The sequence below is a fragment of the Giraffa tippelskirchi genome, chromosome 8 (assembly GCF_054371585.1).
Source record: "Giraffa tippelskirchi isolate mGirTip1 chromosome 8, T2T-mGirTip1v1.2.pri, whole genome shotgun sequence".
In the NCBI taxonomy this organism is placed as follows: domain Eukaryota; kingdom Metazoa; phylum Chordata; class Mammalia; order Artiodactyla; family Giraffidae; genus Giraffa; species Giraffa tippelskirchi.
Genome location: NC_137282.1, coordinates 77,480,883 through 77,493,981, shown reverse-complemented (window position 1 = coordinate 77,493,981; position 13,099 = coordinate 77,480,883). Strand labels below are relative to the sequence as shown.

At 44.3% G+C, this 13,099-nt stretch overlaps 2 protein-coding genes and 1 long non-coding RNA gene across 26 annotated transcripts in view; 1 reads left to right on the top strand and 2 right to left on the bottom strand.

Moving 5' to 3' along the window:
- The window catches only part of MCPH1 (microcephalin 1), a 232,568-nt gene that overhangs the window by 110,317 nt on the left and 109,152 nt on the right, over positions 1-13,099 (bottom strand). The window lies entirely within an intron of this gene.
- ANGPT2 (angiopoietin 2) overlaps positions 1-13,099 on the top strand; it is a 55,997-nt gene that overhangs the window by 37,266 nt on the left and 5,632 nt on the right. For 2 of the 3 annotated variants that reach the window (XM_081521376.1, XM_081521374.1), the window contains 4 exons: positions 918-1,150; positions 3,441-3,568; positions 8,960-9,061; positions 9,815-9,981. In XM_081521376.1, coding sequence (XP_081377502.1) covers positions 918-1,150; positions 3,441-3,568; positions 8,960-9,061; positions 9,815-9,981 — 630 coding nt within the window. Of the gene's footprint in view, positions 1-917; positions 1,151-2,475; positions 2,508-3,440; positions 3,569-8,959; positions 9,062-9,814; positions 9,982-13,099 lie in introns of all 3 variants that reach the window. The other variant, XM_081521375.1, reaches the window with a different exon arrangement.
- LOC145518000 (uncharacterized) lies at positions 1,778-4,833 on the bottom strand. Its single transcript, XR_014062488.1, has 2 exons — positions 3,083-4,833; positions 1,778-3,037 (listed from the first exon to the last, which is right to left on the bottom strand). It is a non-coding gene; the product is annotated as an uncharacterized LOC145518000 (long non-coding RNA).

The window sequence follows — 13,099 nt, the reverse complement described above, 5'->3', positions numbered from 1 at the left end:
CTGAGACTCTTACACCAATATGTGGTCCTGCTCACAGCCAGGCTGGTCTGGGATGGCCTGATGCTCGGCTTCACTCTTCAGCACCTGCTTGTATGTAATTTTAAGATTCAATCTTTAGGCCAGGATGTGATTGATCTCTGGATTATACTGGCAGAGATTTGGGAGAAAGAAAAGAATTAACAATTGGACCGTGATAAATTCAAGAGCTGCCACTGAATTTAATAATAATTAGTATTAATACTGATTGTTAATGCTTATAGGTAAGACCTGGAATGGGTAGTTTGGCCCTTAGTTAGCTGAGTTAGTTAGCTTAGTAATGTTTTCAAGGTTAAAGGTTCAAAAAATGTTACTGCCCCCCAAAGAGGAATAATAGACTCACAGATTGTTTGAACTAGAAGGGGTCTCCGAGATCATCATCTGATCTAAGGCCTTCATTTTAGATAGAGATTCATGACTGCAGGTGGACTTTCCCACAGATAGAGTAACACCAGGGGGCCACGTGCAGAGGGGACATTCTCAGCCCGGAGCCCTGACCCCCAGGAGTTCCCAACACCGAGGGCACTTTCTCGTTGCCCACATTCCTCTTGAGAAAAACCATGGTCTTTACAGGCACTGCATGTGAAAACTCCTAGTCATGAGCCTTACATTTTCACCAGGGCACTTTCTCCTTATGTCTGTCATATCTGTGTCCTCTATCTGATCTCAGCAAGTTTGAGAGCCTCCTCACGGCTCCGGCAACATCTGATTACTTTATAATTCCTGTAACATCTTACCAGAGGGCCCTGCCGAAGCAGAAATTCCATAAATATAAATGACTGTATAAGGATTATGAAACTGATTACATGTTTACCAAGCACATGCCTTTGATGGTGACCAGAAAACTCTTCACTAACTAACAATTACTTCCCTTTAACAAGTTTCCTGGAAAAGAAAGTTCTAGATATGGAAGACAAGCACATAGTCCAACTTCGGTCAATCAAAGAAGAGAAAGATCAGCTCCAGGTGTTAGTATCCAAGCAAAATTCCATCATCGAAGAACTAGAAAAACAGCTGGTGACGGCTACAGTGAATAATTCAGTTCTCCAAAAGCAGCAACACGATCTGATGGAGACAGTTAATAATTTACTGACTCTGATGTCAACATCAAACCGTAAGTGAAGTTTACATGTAAGTTTTTCCTCTGTTTTGTCATTAGTCGATGAAACTACAAAAATTCATTGAAAAAAACCAAAAAACCTTTCATCTTCCAAGAAAGGCACTATTTCTCTTACATATTTCATATGAATACTTTATAGGGTCTCAATATGGAACCAATTAAAAAGAAGAAGAAAGAGGGGAAGGGGAATATATATTTATACTAATTAAATATTATGAGGCAAACCACCTCAAACAACCTTTTGTTCCTGGGTTCGGAGAGCCTTCTTTTAGTTAATCCCATTGTTACCATAGGTGTATAGGGCTGGCCAAGTTACTAAACCACGTGCTTAGTCACTCAGTCATGTCCGACTCCTTTTGACCCCATGGACTGCAGCCTGCCAGACACCTCTGTCCATGGAGATTCTCCAGGCAAAAATATCGGAGTGGGTTGCCATTTCCTTCTCCATTACTAAAGCAGAGTGGACACATTTTTTTTATTTTTTAGGAGAGAAAAATAATACTAGGTCCATAGGGTTGTTGTGAAGGTTAAATGAGACAGTGATTGCATAAGACCAGTATCCAAGTAACGCCAGGGTCCTTCTCTCACACACCCTTAACTGCATCTCTCCTTCCTTATTCCTGGTTTTACCTTTCAACTTCCGTATTAGAGGGAAGCAGGGATACATCTTCAGTCATTAACTTGAGAGCTGATACCCAACCTCTGTGGTATTTTAAGGTTGCTTTTTCTTAAACACTGGGTCTAGCTCTTACTATGGCTTGTTGCATAGAGCCCTTCCAACCGATTTCGTTCGACCCAGATGCACTTTACATATGATTCATGTAGAGATATTTCTTCATTTCTGTAAGAAGTATGTTCTCACATTTCCCTTGAGTCATACAGCTATCCTCACTTCAGTAACACAGACTTTTAAACAAGGTTTCTACTTAAATCAGGAAGCAGACAAACAAGCATGACCTGTGCTACATGGTGAGTCTGCAGTACATGCCTTCCAACGAGAGTCACACTCCTTTGTAATTTTGAAAAATTCTGCATTTTCTCACACGTGTAGAAAAGGAAAAGACAGTCATCTGATGCCTGGCGGGACCAAGACAGTGTGAGGTGCTAGCTTTGATGAGCCAAAGTAGCGAAAAAGCACACAGCTCAGATCCTGGCAGAAACAAGGAGCAGGGCCCCAGGATGAGCTTGGTTTGCTGGCGCGCCTCGGCTGGCGTGTGGACCGAGCAAGACAGTGTGAGGTACTAGCTTTGATGAGCCGAAGTAGAGAAAAAGCACACAGCTCAGATCCTGGCAGAAACAAGGAGCAGGGCCCCAGGATGAGCTTGGTTTGCTGGCGCGCCTCGGCCGGCGTGTGGACGGAGCCCCCGCCCGAGCGGCCTGCCCACCCCCCCCCCCCCCCCCCGGTCCAGAGCCTGGGGCGCTGGTCAGTCTCTAGAAGGAAGATAAACACATACCTGCAAGAACAGACGTACACAAACACTTTTGATTTTTTTTTTTTTAATGTGGCAAAAAAAAAAAAAGGATTGGGAAGTCTGTTAAGTGAAACAAAAAATTTGAAAGAATTTCATAGTCCTAGATGTTTTACACTTTTAAGGAAGAATTTCAAAGACACAGATAAATAAATTTTAGGTTCCTCTTTAAGACATGGCGGACAACAGTCCATGGGATCGCAGAGAGTCAGACACGACTGAGCGACTAACACTTTCACTATACTCTAAGACAAGCTACTATGAGATGGTTGCTAAAAGTCCAAAGAATACTGAAGAGTCTTCACCCACTGGTCTAAAGAAATATTAATATATAAACAGCTGGCCTCAGATACACAAGAAGAAAACAATCCACAGCACAGCCTAACTGGCGAGCTGGCTGTGGGTGCAGCCACTGCACGCACAGCCTAACTGGCGAGCTGGCTGTGGGTGCAGCCACTGCAGGGCCAACACTATTTTTAGGAATGTTCTTCTTTATTCTTCTGTAATCACTTTATCTGATTCTACTCAAGATGAAAGACTTTTTCACAAGTAATAGTTTACAAAGGGTGATTGCAAAGTACTTGCATTACATACAGTTAACGGGAAGAAAAAGGAAGTATGGATTATTGGTAATGACCTTTGAGAATTAACACCAAACAGGCTGAAAGAGGAACTTTTTCAGAAAGGCTTAAGAAACTAGCATCTTACAATAACAATTCAAACGTGATACAATTACAAATAAGTGCATCTCAAAATAATCAGCTTTTATCTTTTCACAAACTCCCTTTAAAAGCTTTCCTGTTTTTGAAAAACAGCCTCATACTCCTTGCTTGCCAAGGATGAACAAATCATCTTCAGAGACTGTGGGGAGGCATTCAAATCGGGACTGACCACCAGCGGCGTCTACACATTGACATTCCCTAACTCCACGGAGGAGATCAAGGTAAGGCGCTGCCTCACGTTTTCAGCCCCCTGGCTTGAAGCAGGTGGTTTTAGAATCAGAACAGCTGCATACATAGTTCTTGCACCATGCCAGCGGCATGCAGAGCAAAGCAAGAAACACTGACCACGAGTAACTCGGAGCCCTGCCGCTGGGCACAGGACACTGACGACGCTTAAGAACGATGCAGAAATAGCTATCTCGTTCTGTGCGTCTACCTCCTGTATAAGATAATCTGTCTGTGTTCCCCTTGCATTTGGCTTAGTCATGCATACTGTCAGTTGTTTGTCTTGAAGTGTCAGACTCTCTTTGTTAGCTGTAAAGAAAATGTTTTCCAAAATCTGAGAGTGTGAATAACCATAGTTTAAGCATCAGTCCTTATTTCATGTAACAATGCCTGGTATTTCATTCAAAAAAAAAAAAACCAAAAAGCTCATTCATTTTGCAACAAAAAGTCCATAGTTTCTCTCTTTGAGACAGCCACGGGCACTTTGATGTGCAGAAGTGATTAATAACCACTTGCATTTCATCAAACGGAACAGAAAAAACACACATGCAGCAGTACAGGTTTAGTAAAGTTACTCCTTTTACTGCTTTGTCAGGGACATCCTGAAGGGACACTGGCTTCTCTCCTCCAGTTGCAAGTGTGCGACTGAGGAACATGGTGATGGTATGCGCTGTTAGTTCATTCTAGGGTGCTGGCAGTTCCACCTGCTAGTCCTTTTGTACCATCTGTGCAAACACCATCACAGCCCTGAGGGCTGTGGACTTGCTGCAGAGGGGCTTAGGGACCCTGGGGTGGGCTGTTCTTATTCTGTCGGATGGGCTTTTCTTCCTAAGTACGTGAAGTTTACTTCAAGGCATAAGAGCTTATGTGAACCAAGAACCAGAACTTACCACAAGGAAAAGCCGGTGTACAGTTTAACTCGGTGTTCTTGGTTATGCTGGATTTCTCAGGAGCATGGCTCTGAATTTGCTGTGGGGGATGTTAAGCTTTAGATGGGGGGGTGGGGGTGGGGAGGTGGGGGGGTGGAGGAGGGAGTCACTTTCCCCGGAATATTTCAATGTGGCTTCGATAAGGTAAAACAGCCTTACACGAGAATCAGTGTGAAGCGCTATATAATTGTGAGATGACTGTATTTGTTAAATGCCTATAAATATGTTTACAACTAACTGTAAAAGCAGCTACAAATTGAATGAACGGAAACACTTACGGAAAAGGCACTCAATGCTGCATCAAAATGAAAATGTTAGAGGTTCCTGAAAGTATTAGCCTTTTGAACTCAGGATTATCCTCAGTATTTAACACGGTGATAAAGAAAAACACTTTATAAAAACTACAAACATCAAGGTTATAAAGACATGGAATTTGAAACAGTAACATATGCTTGATTATGAATTTAAAAGATAAATAGTTGATTCGTCTGGAATAATACTTTCCAAAGAAATCTAATTCATTCACGGTGTTCTAAGTCAACCTTGAAAGCCAGTTAATGTCCTAGCACCCTAGAAGCAGTGCATTAGGGGGAGAAAAAAAGCCACAAACCCAAACAGTCTGTTGCCGATGAAAAAGGAATGAGCAGACTTTATACCAAGCCTTTCAGTCCCCTTTGCTCTCAGGTTTTCAGGCCAACTTCTTATACACTATTGTCTGTCACCAGATGATGGCGGGACAGGAGTGATAGGAGGAGGAAGGGGATGGAGAATGAAGTGGAATGACCCTGAAACAGACCCAGAGGGACCACTGCTGCCCTACTGTGGTGTAATGCTTCCCGCCTTAGTGTGTGTCCCTGCCCCCCTGGCTCTGCCAGCCCACAGCCTCAGTGCTGGAAGAGAATGATGCATGGCTCTGGGGTGATGGAGTCTCAGGCCATGGCTGGAAACGTTAGGATTTACACACCCTTTTACAGACATGCGGTAAAAACAACTCACTGAACAGCAGGGGACAACAATCTTTGAAACCCCCATTTTTTCATCTCTAAGATATACGGTCCCGATCAAGTTACCTCTGGATTCCCCTCCAGACTTCAGACTCCATAATTCACAACCTGAGACGGTCTGACAGACTTGGGCTTACACTCTGACTCTGCGGCGGGTGCCTCTTGGCGAGCCACTGCCCTGCTTGCAGTCTCTGCTCCCTCATCTGTGACGTGCCGCGGGCTCCCCTGTCTCACAGAGCAGTTTCAGGGTGACGCTGGAGGTGAGCACAGAGGACGGGGCTCGGTGCCCGCCATCCAGTCGATGTATGGGAAGCGTGACCGTTCTGGCTGCCCCCAAGAGCACGAGGGCCTCCCTGGTGGCTCAGCGGTAAAGAATCCACCTGCAAGTACAGGATACTCGGGTTCGACCCCTGGGTTGGGAAGATCCCCTGGAGAAGCAAATGGCAACCCACTCCAGTACTCTTGCCTGGGAAGTCCCATGGACAGAGGAGCCTGGTGGGCTAGAGTCCATGGGGTCGCAAAAGGGCTGGACACCCCTTAGCGATTAAACAACAATAACAAATGGCCGTGAGACAAGCTCTCTGCAGGGCGGGACGCTCAAGCTCGCTCTGAATTCTCTGATTCAAGAAAATGATGCTCAACAGCTCTCTGGGCAGATCTTTCCCAAAGAGGCCTGAATATTTCAACTAGACTTTTTAAGGATTCATTAGATTTTTGTACAAGATAGACATTGCATGGTGGCATTTATCAGAAGCATTGTTGTTTTTGCTAGCTCAGAGACACAATGGTTTCCTTCCCTAAATTTCACAGGATACCCGACTTCTAACGTTTTTCCGTTTGCTGTTTAATCACTTGTTCACCATGGCCTCAGAGTTGAAGCATGACATTTAAACCGAGCGTTATTTGCTCAAAGACATCAAACTTGAGAGCAAGATATCAGGTCCGTGGACCGTGCTGTGGTGTGCTAATCAGAAGCATTAACCACCCTCGGGTCTGCTGTAATTGGAGCAGGGAGGTCAGGGGCGTTATCTGGGGACTTCTGCTTTTCTGACCCCGATGCAATCCGCTCCATCCTTTTCATCAGTACCTCCTGGCTATGTGGAGAGCCCCACTGGAGCACAACCTTCTTCTGGAAGCAGCATGAGCCAACCAGCCGTAATGCTTCAGTTTGTATAAACGCTGTGTTTTTTTCCCCCTCAAGCTGGACAAATATTAAAAAATGTTCTCATGATCCTATCATTGTCCCTAATGGGGTTAGAGGACAGTATGGCTCAGACCCCAGCCCTTGGTCTTGACTGATTTCTGTAACAAGACGGACTTGTTCTCTGATTTAAAGATCAGTAACTCATCAGGGTGATTCTGACACTGAAGAAGTGTTCATGGAACAAGGACAGGCTCACTGGGAGCAGGGTGCAGGCCTGTGAACCCCCAGCACACCTTTTAGGGTAGGAGAGTCCACGTGCGTGCACATGACTGCTCAGACCAATGGAGCTTATTCAGTTAATTTACTAAAAGACATGTTGACAGAAGTCAGCGGTATCGAGCATCTCATGGACCAAGTGAGAGGCAATATTATTCATGAACTGGCTTCAGTGTGGAGCTGGGTGGAGGGACTTCTGGCCTATTAATGAAAGAGCCATGTTTCTCTGTATTTAGAAGCATGTGTGTTAGTCACTCAGTCGTGTCCCACTCTTTGTCACCGTAGCCATCCCCTTCTCCAGGGGGTCTTTCTGACCCAGGGATCAAAGCCGGGTCTCCTGCACTGCAGGCAGACTCTTTACTGTCTGAGCCACCAGGGCAGCCCATTTGGGAAGCACGAGGGAGCAGAAAACACACCACAGAATCAGGAATTAAAGAGACCTTACTCAAATCCTATATGCTAACACTTAATAGCTGAATGACTCTGATCAACTTAACCTGACTTTACCAAATCTTTTCTCCTTTCGAAAATGTAGAATGAAGAGTGTAACAGCAAAGTTGCTGTGAGATCACAGATAATACATACAAAGAACCCAGCCTGGTGCTTGGAATGGAGTGATGCAGAGCAATGATAATGATAATTAATAATAATAATGTCAATTCAGAGCAATAAGGGGTTATCTTAAGCAGATCGATTTCATATGACTGATTAACTTAAATGGGCAAATCATTTCATTCTTGATAAATACAATTTTCTTTCATGGAACACGTTTCCAAACATGAGGATCACCAGAAGGCGACACGGGCTGAGTGACAGACCTGGGGAGAGCCTGGAAAGGTGGCAGAGAGAGGACAGGAGAACTGGTGCTGGGTTCCAGCTGCTGCTCTCAGTTTGGCTCAAAACAGACTGGCAGACAAGGGCGCACAGTGAAGGGGCAGGCCTGAGTGCACTCTGGGTGCGCCTTTACCCCAGCCCCTAGGATTTTAGCTCAAGAAGCAGTACGGTTCACATTTAAACTTATTCTGCCAAAACCACCTCCAAAGTTATCCCCAAAGACCATGGAGGACAACAAAGAGAGAATACTTCTAATTGGTTTTGAACCTTAACTTTCATATTTACTACCTTGGAGGCCGTAGGGAAAGTTATCTTAACTTTTTGGAAAACGTCTTCATTCTACTGTAATCTCATTATTTAAAACTATTTGTCTAATCTTATTTTCAGGGGTTTTTAATTTCATAATAAAATTCCAACTGAGCTGAAATTAAGCATGGATGCTCTTAGATCAAGAAAGAATCCCATGTCCTGAGCAAAGTTTAAACCCACTAAGCCCGTTTAAAAGCAGAAATCAAGAGAGTTGGGGAGAGAAACACCAGGGGCCGTGAGCAAGGCAGAGAGAAGCATGAGGTCGGGGTCTGTGGGGCGGAACCGCCAGGCCCTGCTCGGTTCACACACAAAGCCTCCGGCTCCTCATTCTGAGGGGTGAACCAGGGAACCTGACTTTGATCCCACACGCGGAGGAAGCCTAACAGCTCCACAGCATCACAGCAGTCTTAGAAGCTCTGCAATCCAAGAGTCTCCCTTTTACACAACTCTCTGGAGAGTTGATTGGGACTGGCAACCATCATAAAGGTTTTCAGGGATGTGAACATGAAGCAATGATTTCTACAGGCTGGAGATGAGAGATCTGGGGCCAATCTGCCAACGTGTCCCGTTCCCAACAAATCTCTAAGGAACACAGATCTCTGGGTCAGCTATCAGGGTGGGTCTTTAGCCTAGAACAGATGATGACAAGGTCCTATTTTCATCGACACGTCGTGTTATGTTACTGTTTACTTTTCATCATCATTTTAAATTCATGGTTTTCAATTTCCTTAAAATCCTTTGCCTCTTGGAAGACCACAGAGATTTACCTCAGAGAACCCCATCAGCTCTGGCTGTATTATAAGTATCTCTGTTCATCTCGTTTCTGTTATGTAAGATGAAGACCCAAGTCCCGGACGTTTCCCAGGCAGTAATTGTGCGTTCCCGTTGCAGGCTTACTGTGACATGGAAACGGGTGGAGGTGGGTGGACAGTTATTCAGCGACGTGAAGATGGCAGTGTTGATTTTCAGAGGACTTGGAAAGAATATAAAGTGGTATGAATATTCTTTAAACCATCTGAAAATAATTTTCTTTGCAAAAACTAACTTTGAGAATGTGCAGGACTTCCACCACAAATCTAAAACTAACCAATGACTTTTGACCATATTTTTTTTTGAAACCAAAATGACCTAACTGGTGCTTCCGTCACCATGTTAAAGAATGGTCCTGTCGATGCACGTAAACGATACATCAAAACAAAGGCATGTGAAAGCTAGTGGGCTCAGCATTTCTAGGGGGAGACTACTTCATAGCATTTCACACCTCTACAAACTAAGCTGTTTATGATGATGCTTCTTTTTTAAGATTTTTTGATGTGGACCACTTTTAAAAGTCTTTATTGAATTTGTTACAGTACTGATTCTGTTTTTATGTTTTGGTTTTTGGCCACCAAGCATGTAGGATCTGAGCTCCCCGGCCAGGGACTGAACCCAGACCCCTTGCATTGGAAAGTGAGGTCTCAACAACTGGGCCACCAGGGAGGTCCCTATGATAATGTTTCTACTGGTGGTTCTCCAAGTCATTCTAATTATTCCAATACTAATTTCCTTCTGGTAACAGCTTAGCTTCTTAAAACTGATTTTTTAAAAAGCTTATATGGAAGATTCCAAAGTTTCACAGCACAGGAAGGAATTTCTGCTGAATGTTTGATGGTTGTTCCATGCTAAGTTGATGGACTACTGATTTCAAATATGTGAAGAAAGAAAGAAAATAAGTGCAGTAAGTGAACTTTTCAACTTGAATTTCAGGGATTCGGGAACCCTTCGGGTGAATATTGGCTGGGAAATGAGTTTGTTTCGCAAGTGACTGGCCAGAAACGCTACGTGCTGAAAATACACCTAAGAGACTGGGAAGGGAATGAGGCTTACTCGCTGTATGACCACTTCTATCTCTCGAATGAAGAACTCAACTACAGGTGAGGAAATTACACGTCACTGAAACGAGTTACAAGATTTGCTGGAACTCAAAACCCCATTGTATTAACCAGAATCTAAGTGACGCACAGGCTACCTTAATGGGGAAAAGCATCTTGTTCCTCAGAGTTCTTTGCTGCCTTTGGGCAAGTGTCTCTAGTTTTAACATTCTAACGATACAAGGGAGCTTTATGAGACAGAATTGTGCCTGTTGTGTCTGCTGTGTATCCTCAGAGCACAGACGAACCCTGCCTGGAAGGTCATTATTTGCAGAATAAATGAATGTTGTGTCCTTATTATAAAATATCATGCCAATAACACAGCAGATGTATGTGTGTGTGAGTCTCTCAGTCATGTCTGACTCTTTGCGACCCCATGGACTGTAGCCCGCCAGGTTCCTCTGTCCTTGGCATTCTCCAGGCCAGACTACCAGAGTAAGTAGCCATTTCCTTCTCCAGGAGATCTTCCCAATCCAGGAACTGAACTCGGGTCTCCTGCATTGGGCAGGCAGACTCTTTACCATCTGAGCCACAGGGAAGCCTAGCAGATGTATGAGTATGCTGTTTCCCTCCAGAAGGTTTTGAAAGTTAAATCTACCTTTGTGAAGTTCAACCACATTTGGTTGCTGCGTTCCATCACAAACTCAGGATGAGTCCCAAGCTCAAGACAGGCATGACTAACTGGGTGGTGAGGCAGCTGGGTCCTCTGCCCTCAGCTGTAGGAAGACGGGCCGGTTCACAGCACGGCCTCAGTATTGCCTCCTCCCACCTACTTGGCGGGGCTAATCTCGAATGTTCCAAGAAAAGCACGGACAGTTCTGACTGGGAATTGACTCTTTGGCGCTAGAATGGCCTGACAGTGGAGGCAGAGTAAAGGGGCCTCGGCACCCTGCTGTGCGAGCCTGGGGCAGTGGAGGGGTTGGGGCATCCGCGCCATCACGCGGGGGGCTCAGGACGCCTGTCGCTGGCGGGGCCGAGGGGCATGGGGTGCCTGCGGGTGACCCCGGAACCGGTCTGGGAAGACACAACACAAGGGGTCAGGTGCCAGCACACCCTGCGGGGGTCTAAAGAGCACAGACGGGGTGAGGACGGAGGGGGAGGCGTGGCTCTGGTGGTCGCAGGGCACACGTGAAACAGCTGCTCTGAAGGCCGACATAAGAGGAGTTGCACAGCAACGTCACAGGAGACAGATGTCAGCTGGCCTGCAGTCCTGTTTCAATCCCACTGATGCCCAACTCAGACCCTCTCCTCAAAGAAAATTCCAAGACCTTAGTAGTTTGGGGGAAAAAAAAACAAAACTGTGATTTTAAAGTCCTTGAGCTGGCTTCTCAGGGAGGAGAAGCTCGCAATGGACAGCTCGGAAAAAAACGGGCTGAAAGCCAGCCTGCTGACAACTACCTGAGAAGTGCACCATGTCTAGTGTCCCGCTAAACGGTGGCCCAAAATTCAGAAGCGTTTCTGAAATCATAATGTCTGACAAGCTTTGACATGACGTCTAAGAAGTCAGTGAACAGCCCATCGGCTCTCATCACACACAGAGCCGGGCTGCCCAGGGTGGACAGGGGCTCAGATGAGTGAAAAGATAGGTGTCTGGGCTGCACTGCAGCCCCAAGGGGACTCTAGAGAGATCAAAAACTCAATGAAGTTTTAGACATGAGTGGTTGGTCACTGGTTTACCTCCAAGCTAAATATTTTTTCAACTGGCAACAGTTAGAACTCTACATCAGAGAAATTAAAAAGAAAGAAAGAACACAAAAATTAAGGATTAGACTATTTATATAAGAAGATTTTACAGAATGGGTCATTACCCTTGTATGCTGACATTATAAAAATATTTTAAACTGTGATGGTTCTTAACAGATATTCCCTTTAGAAACGCAATCAATTTTTAGATACACGATTTAAAAAGCTCATGTTTGTTTAAAGCTCAGTTTAATTTACTTGACATTATAGGGCAGATACTACATTTAAAAAATTATTATCCTGATAAAACATGTCAATGAGATAAGAAAACTGCAATGTGACTAAAACTTAAAATAAATAGATATTTCAGAACGTCAACTGCATGTAGCAGTTGTTTTTTACTAAAGGAATTTTTCCCAAATGTTAGAAAACTGAAAAAAATACATGTTATAGGAATGTATAAATGCATCAATAGAATATGATTCTTTTTACTAAAACTAAAAACTATTTGTATATCCAACCTTAAGAATTGGTCACTTTTGTGGTAAAGAACTACCTGCCAATGCAGATGTAAGAGATGTGGGTTCGATCCCTGGGTCGGGAAAATCCTCTGGAGAAGGAAATGGCAACCCACTCCAGCATTCTTGCCTGGGGAATCCAGAGGATCCTGGAGGCTACAGTCCATAGGGTCACAAAAAGTTGGACACAACTGAAGTGACTGAGCACACACACAGCAACATTCTGGCAGTTCCATACAAACACTAAGATTTAATTATTAAATACTGGCATTACCTCTCTCACCATTCCACTGTGGTATAAAAGCAATGGGTACCAATTTAAAGCAATTTCGAGAATATGACTATTCTTGATAAAGTTTTGAAAAAAGCCAATTTTAACCACTGGGCCACACAACAGAAGGATCTAAAGAGATACAAGCTTTCTCATAGAGACTCATAAAAAACAGTATTCTCTCTTCTGCTTCAGGGAAATTAAACGTGTTTCACTAGAACTGAGATTGTTCAAAGGAGACACGAGAGTTCAGAGCAGGAAAAGCAAGGGGCATCATTCACCTCAGTCCTGCCTGTGATTAATGAGAAGGGCCGGGACAGAAATTTAAGTCCTTCTGTTATGTGGCAGGCTGGATGGGAGGGGAGTATGGATACGTGTACATGTATAGCTGAGTGTCTTTGCTGTCCACCTGAAACTATCACAACATTGTTAACTGGGAATATTCCAAATACAAAAGTTTGAAAAAAAAAAAAAGGAAAGTGCTTCAAAACCTCAGAGATGAGCAGAACCGACATGAACACATTACACCAGGTATACAGAGGTTGTGCTAGAGCCCGGGGTCATGACTGAAACACAAGAGGAGCCTGAAATCAAGAAATTCAGTCCCTGCTTTGTGATGAGGTTTCCAGAGTTACAATATTACAAACAA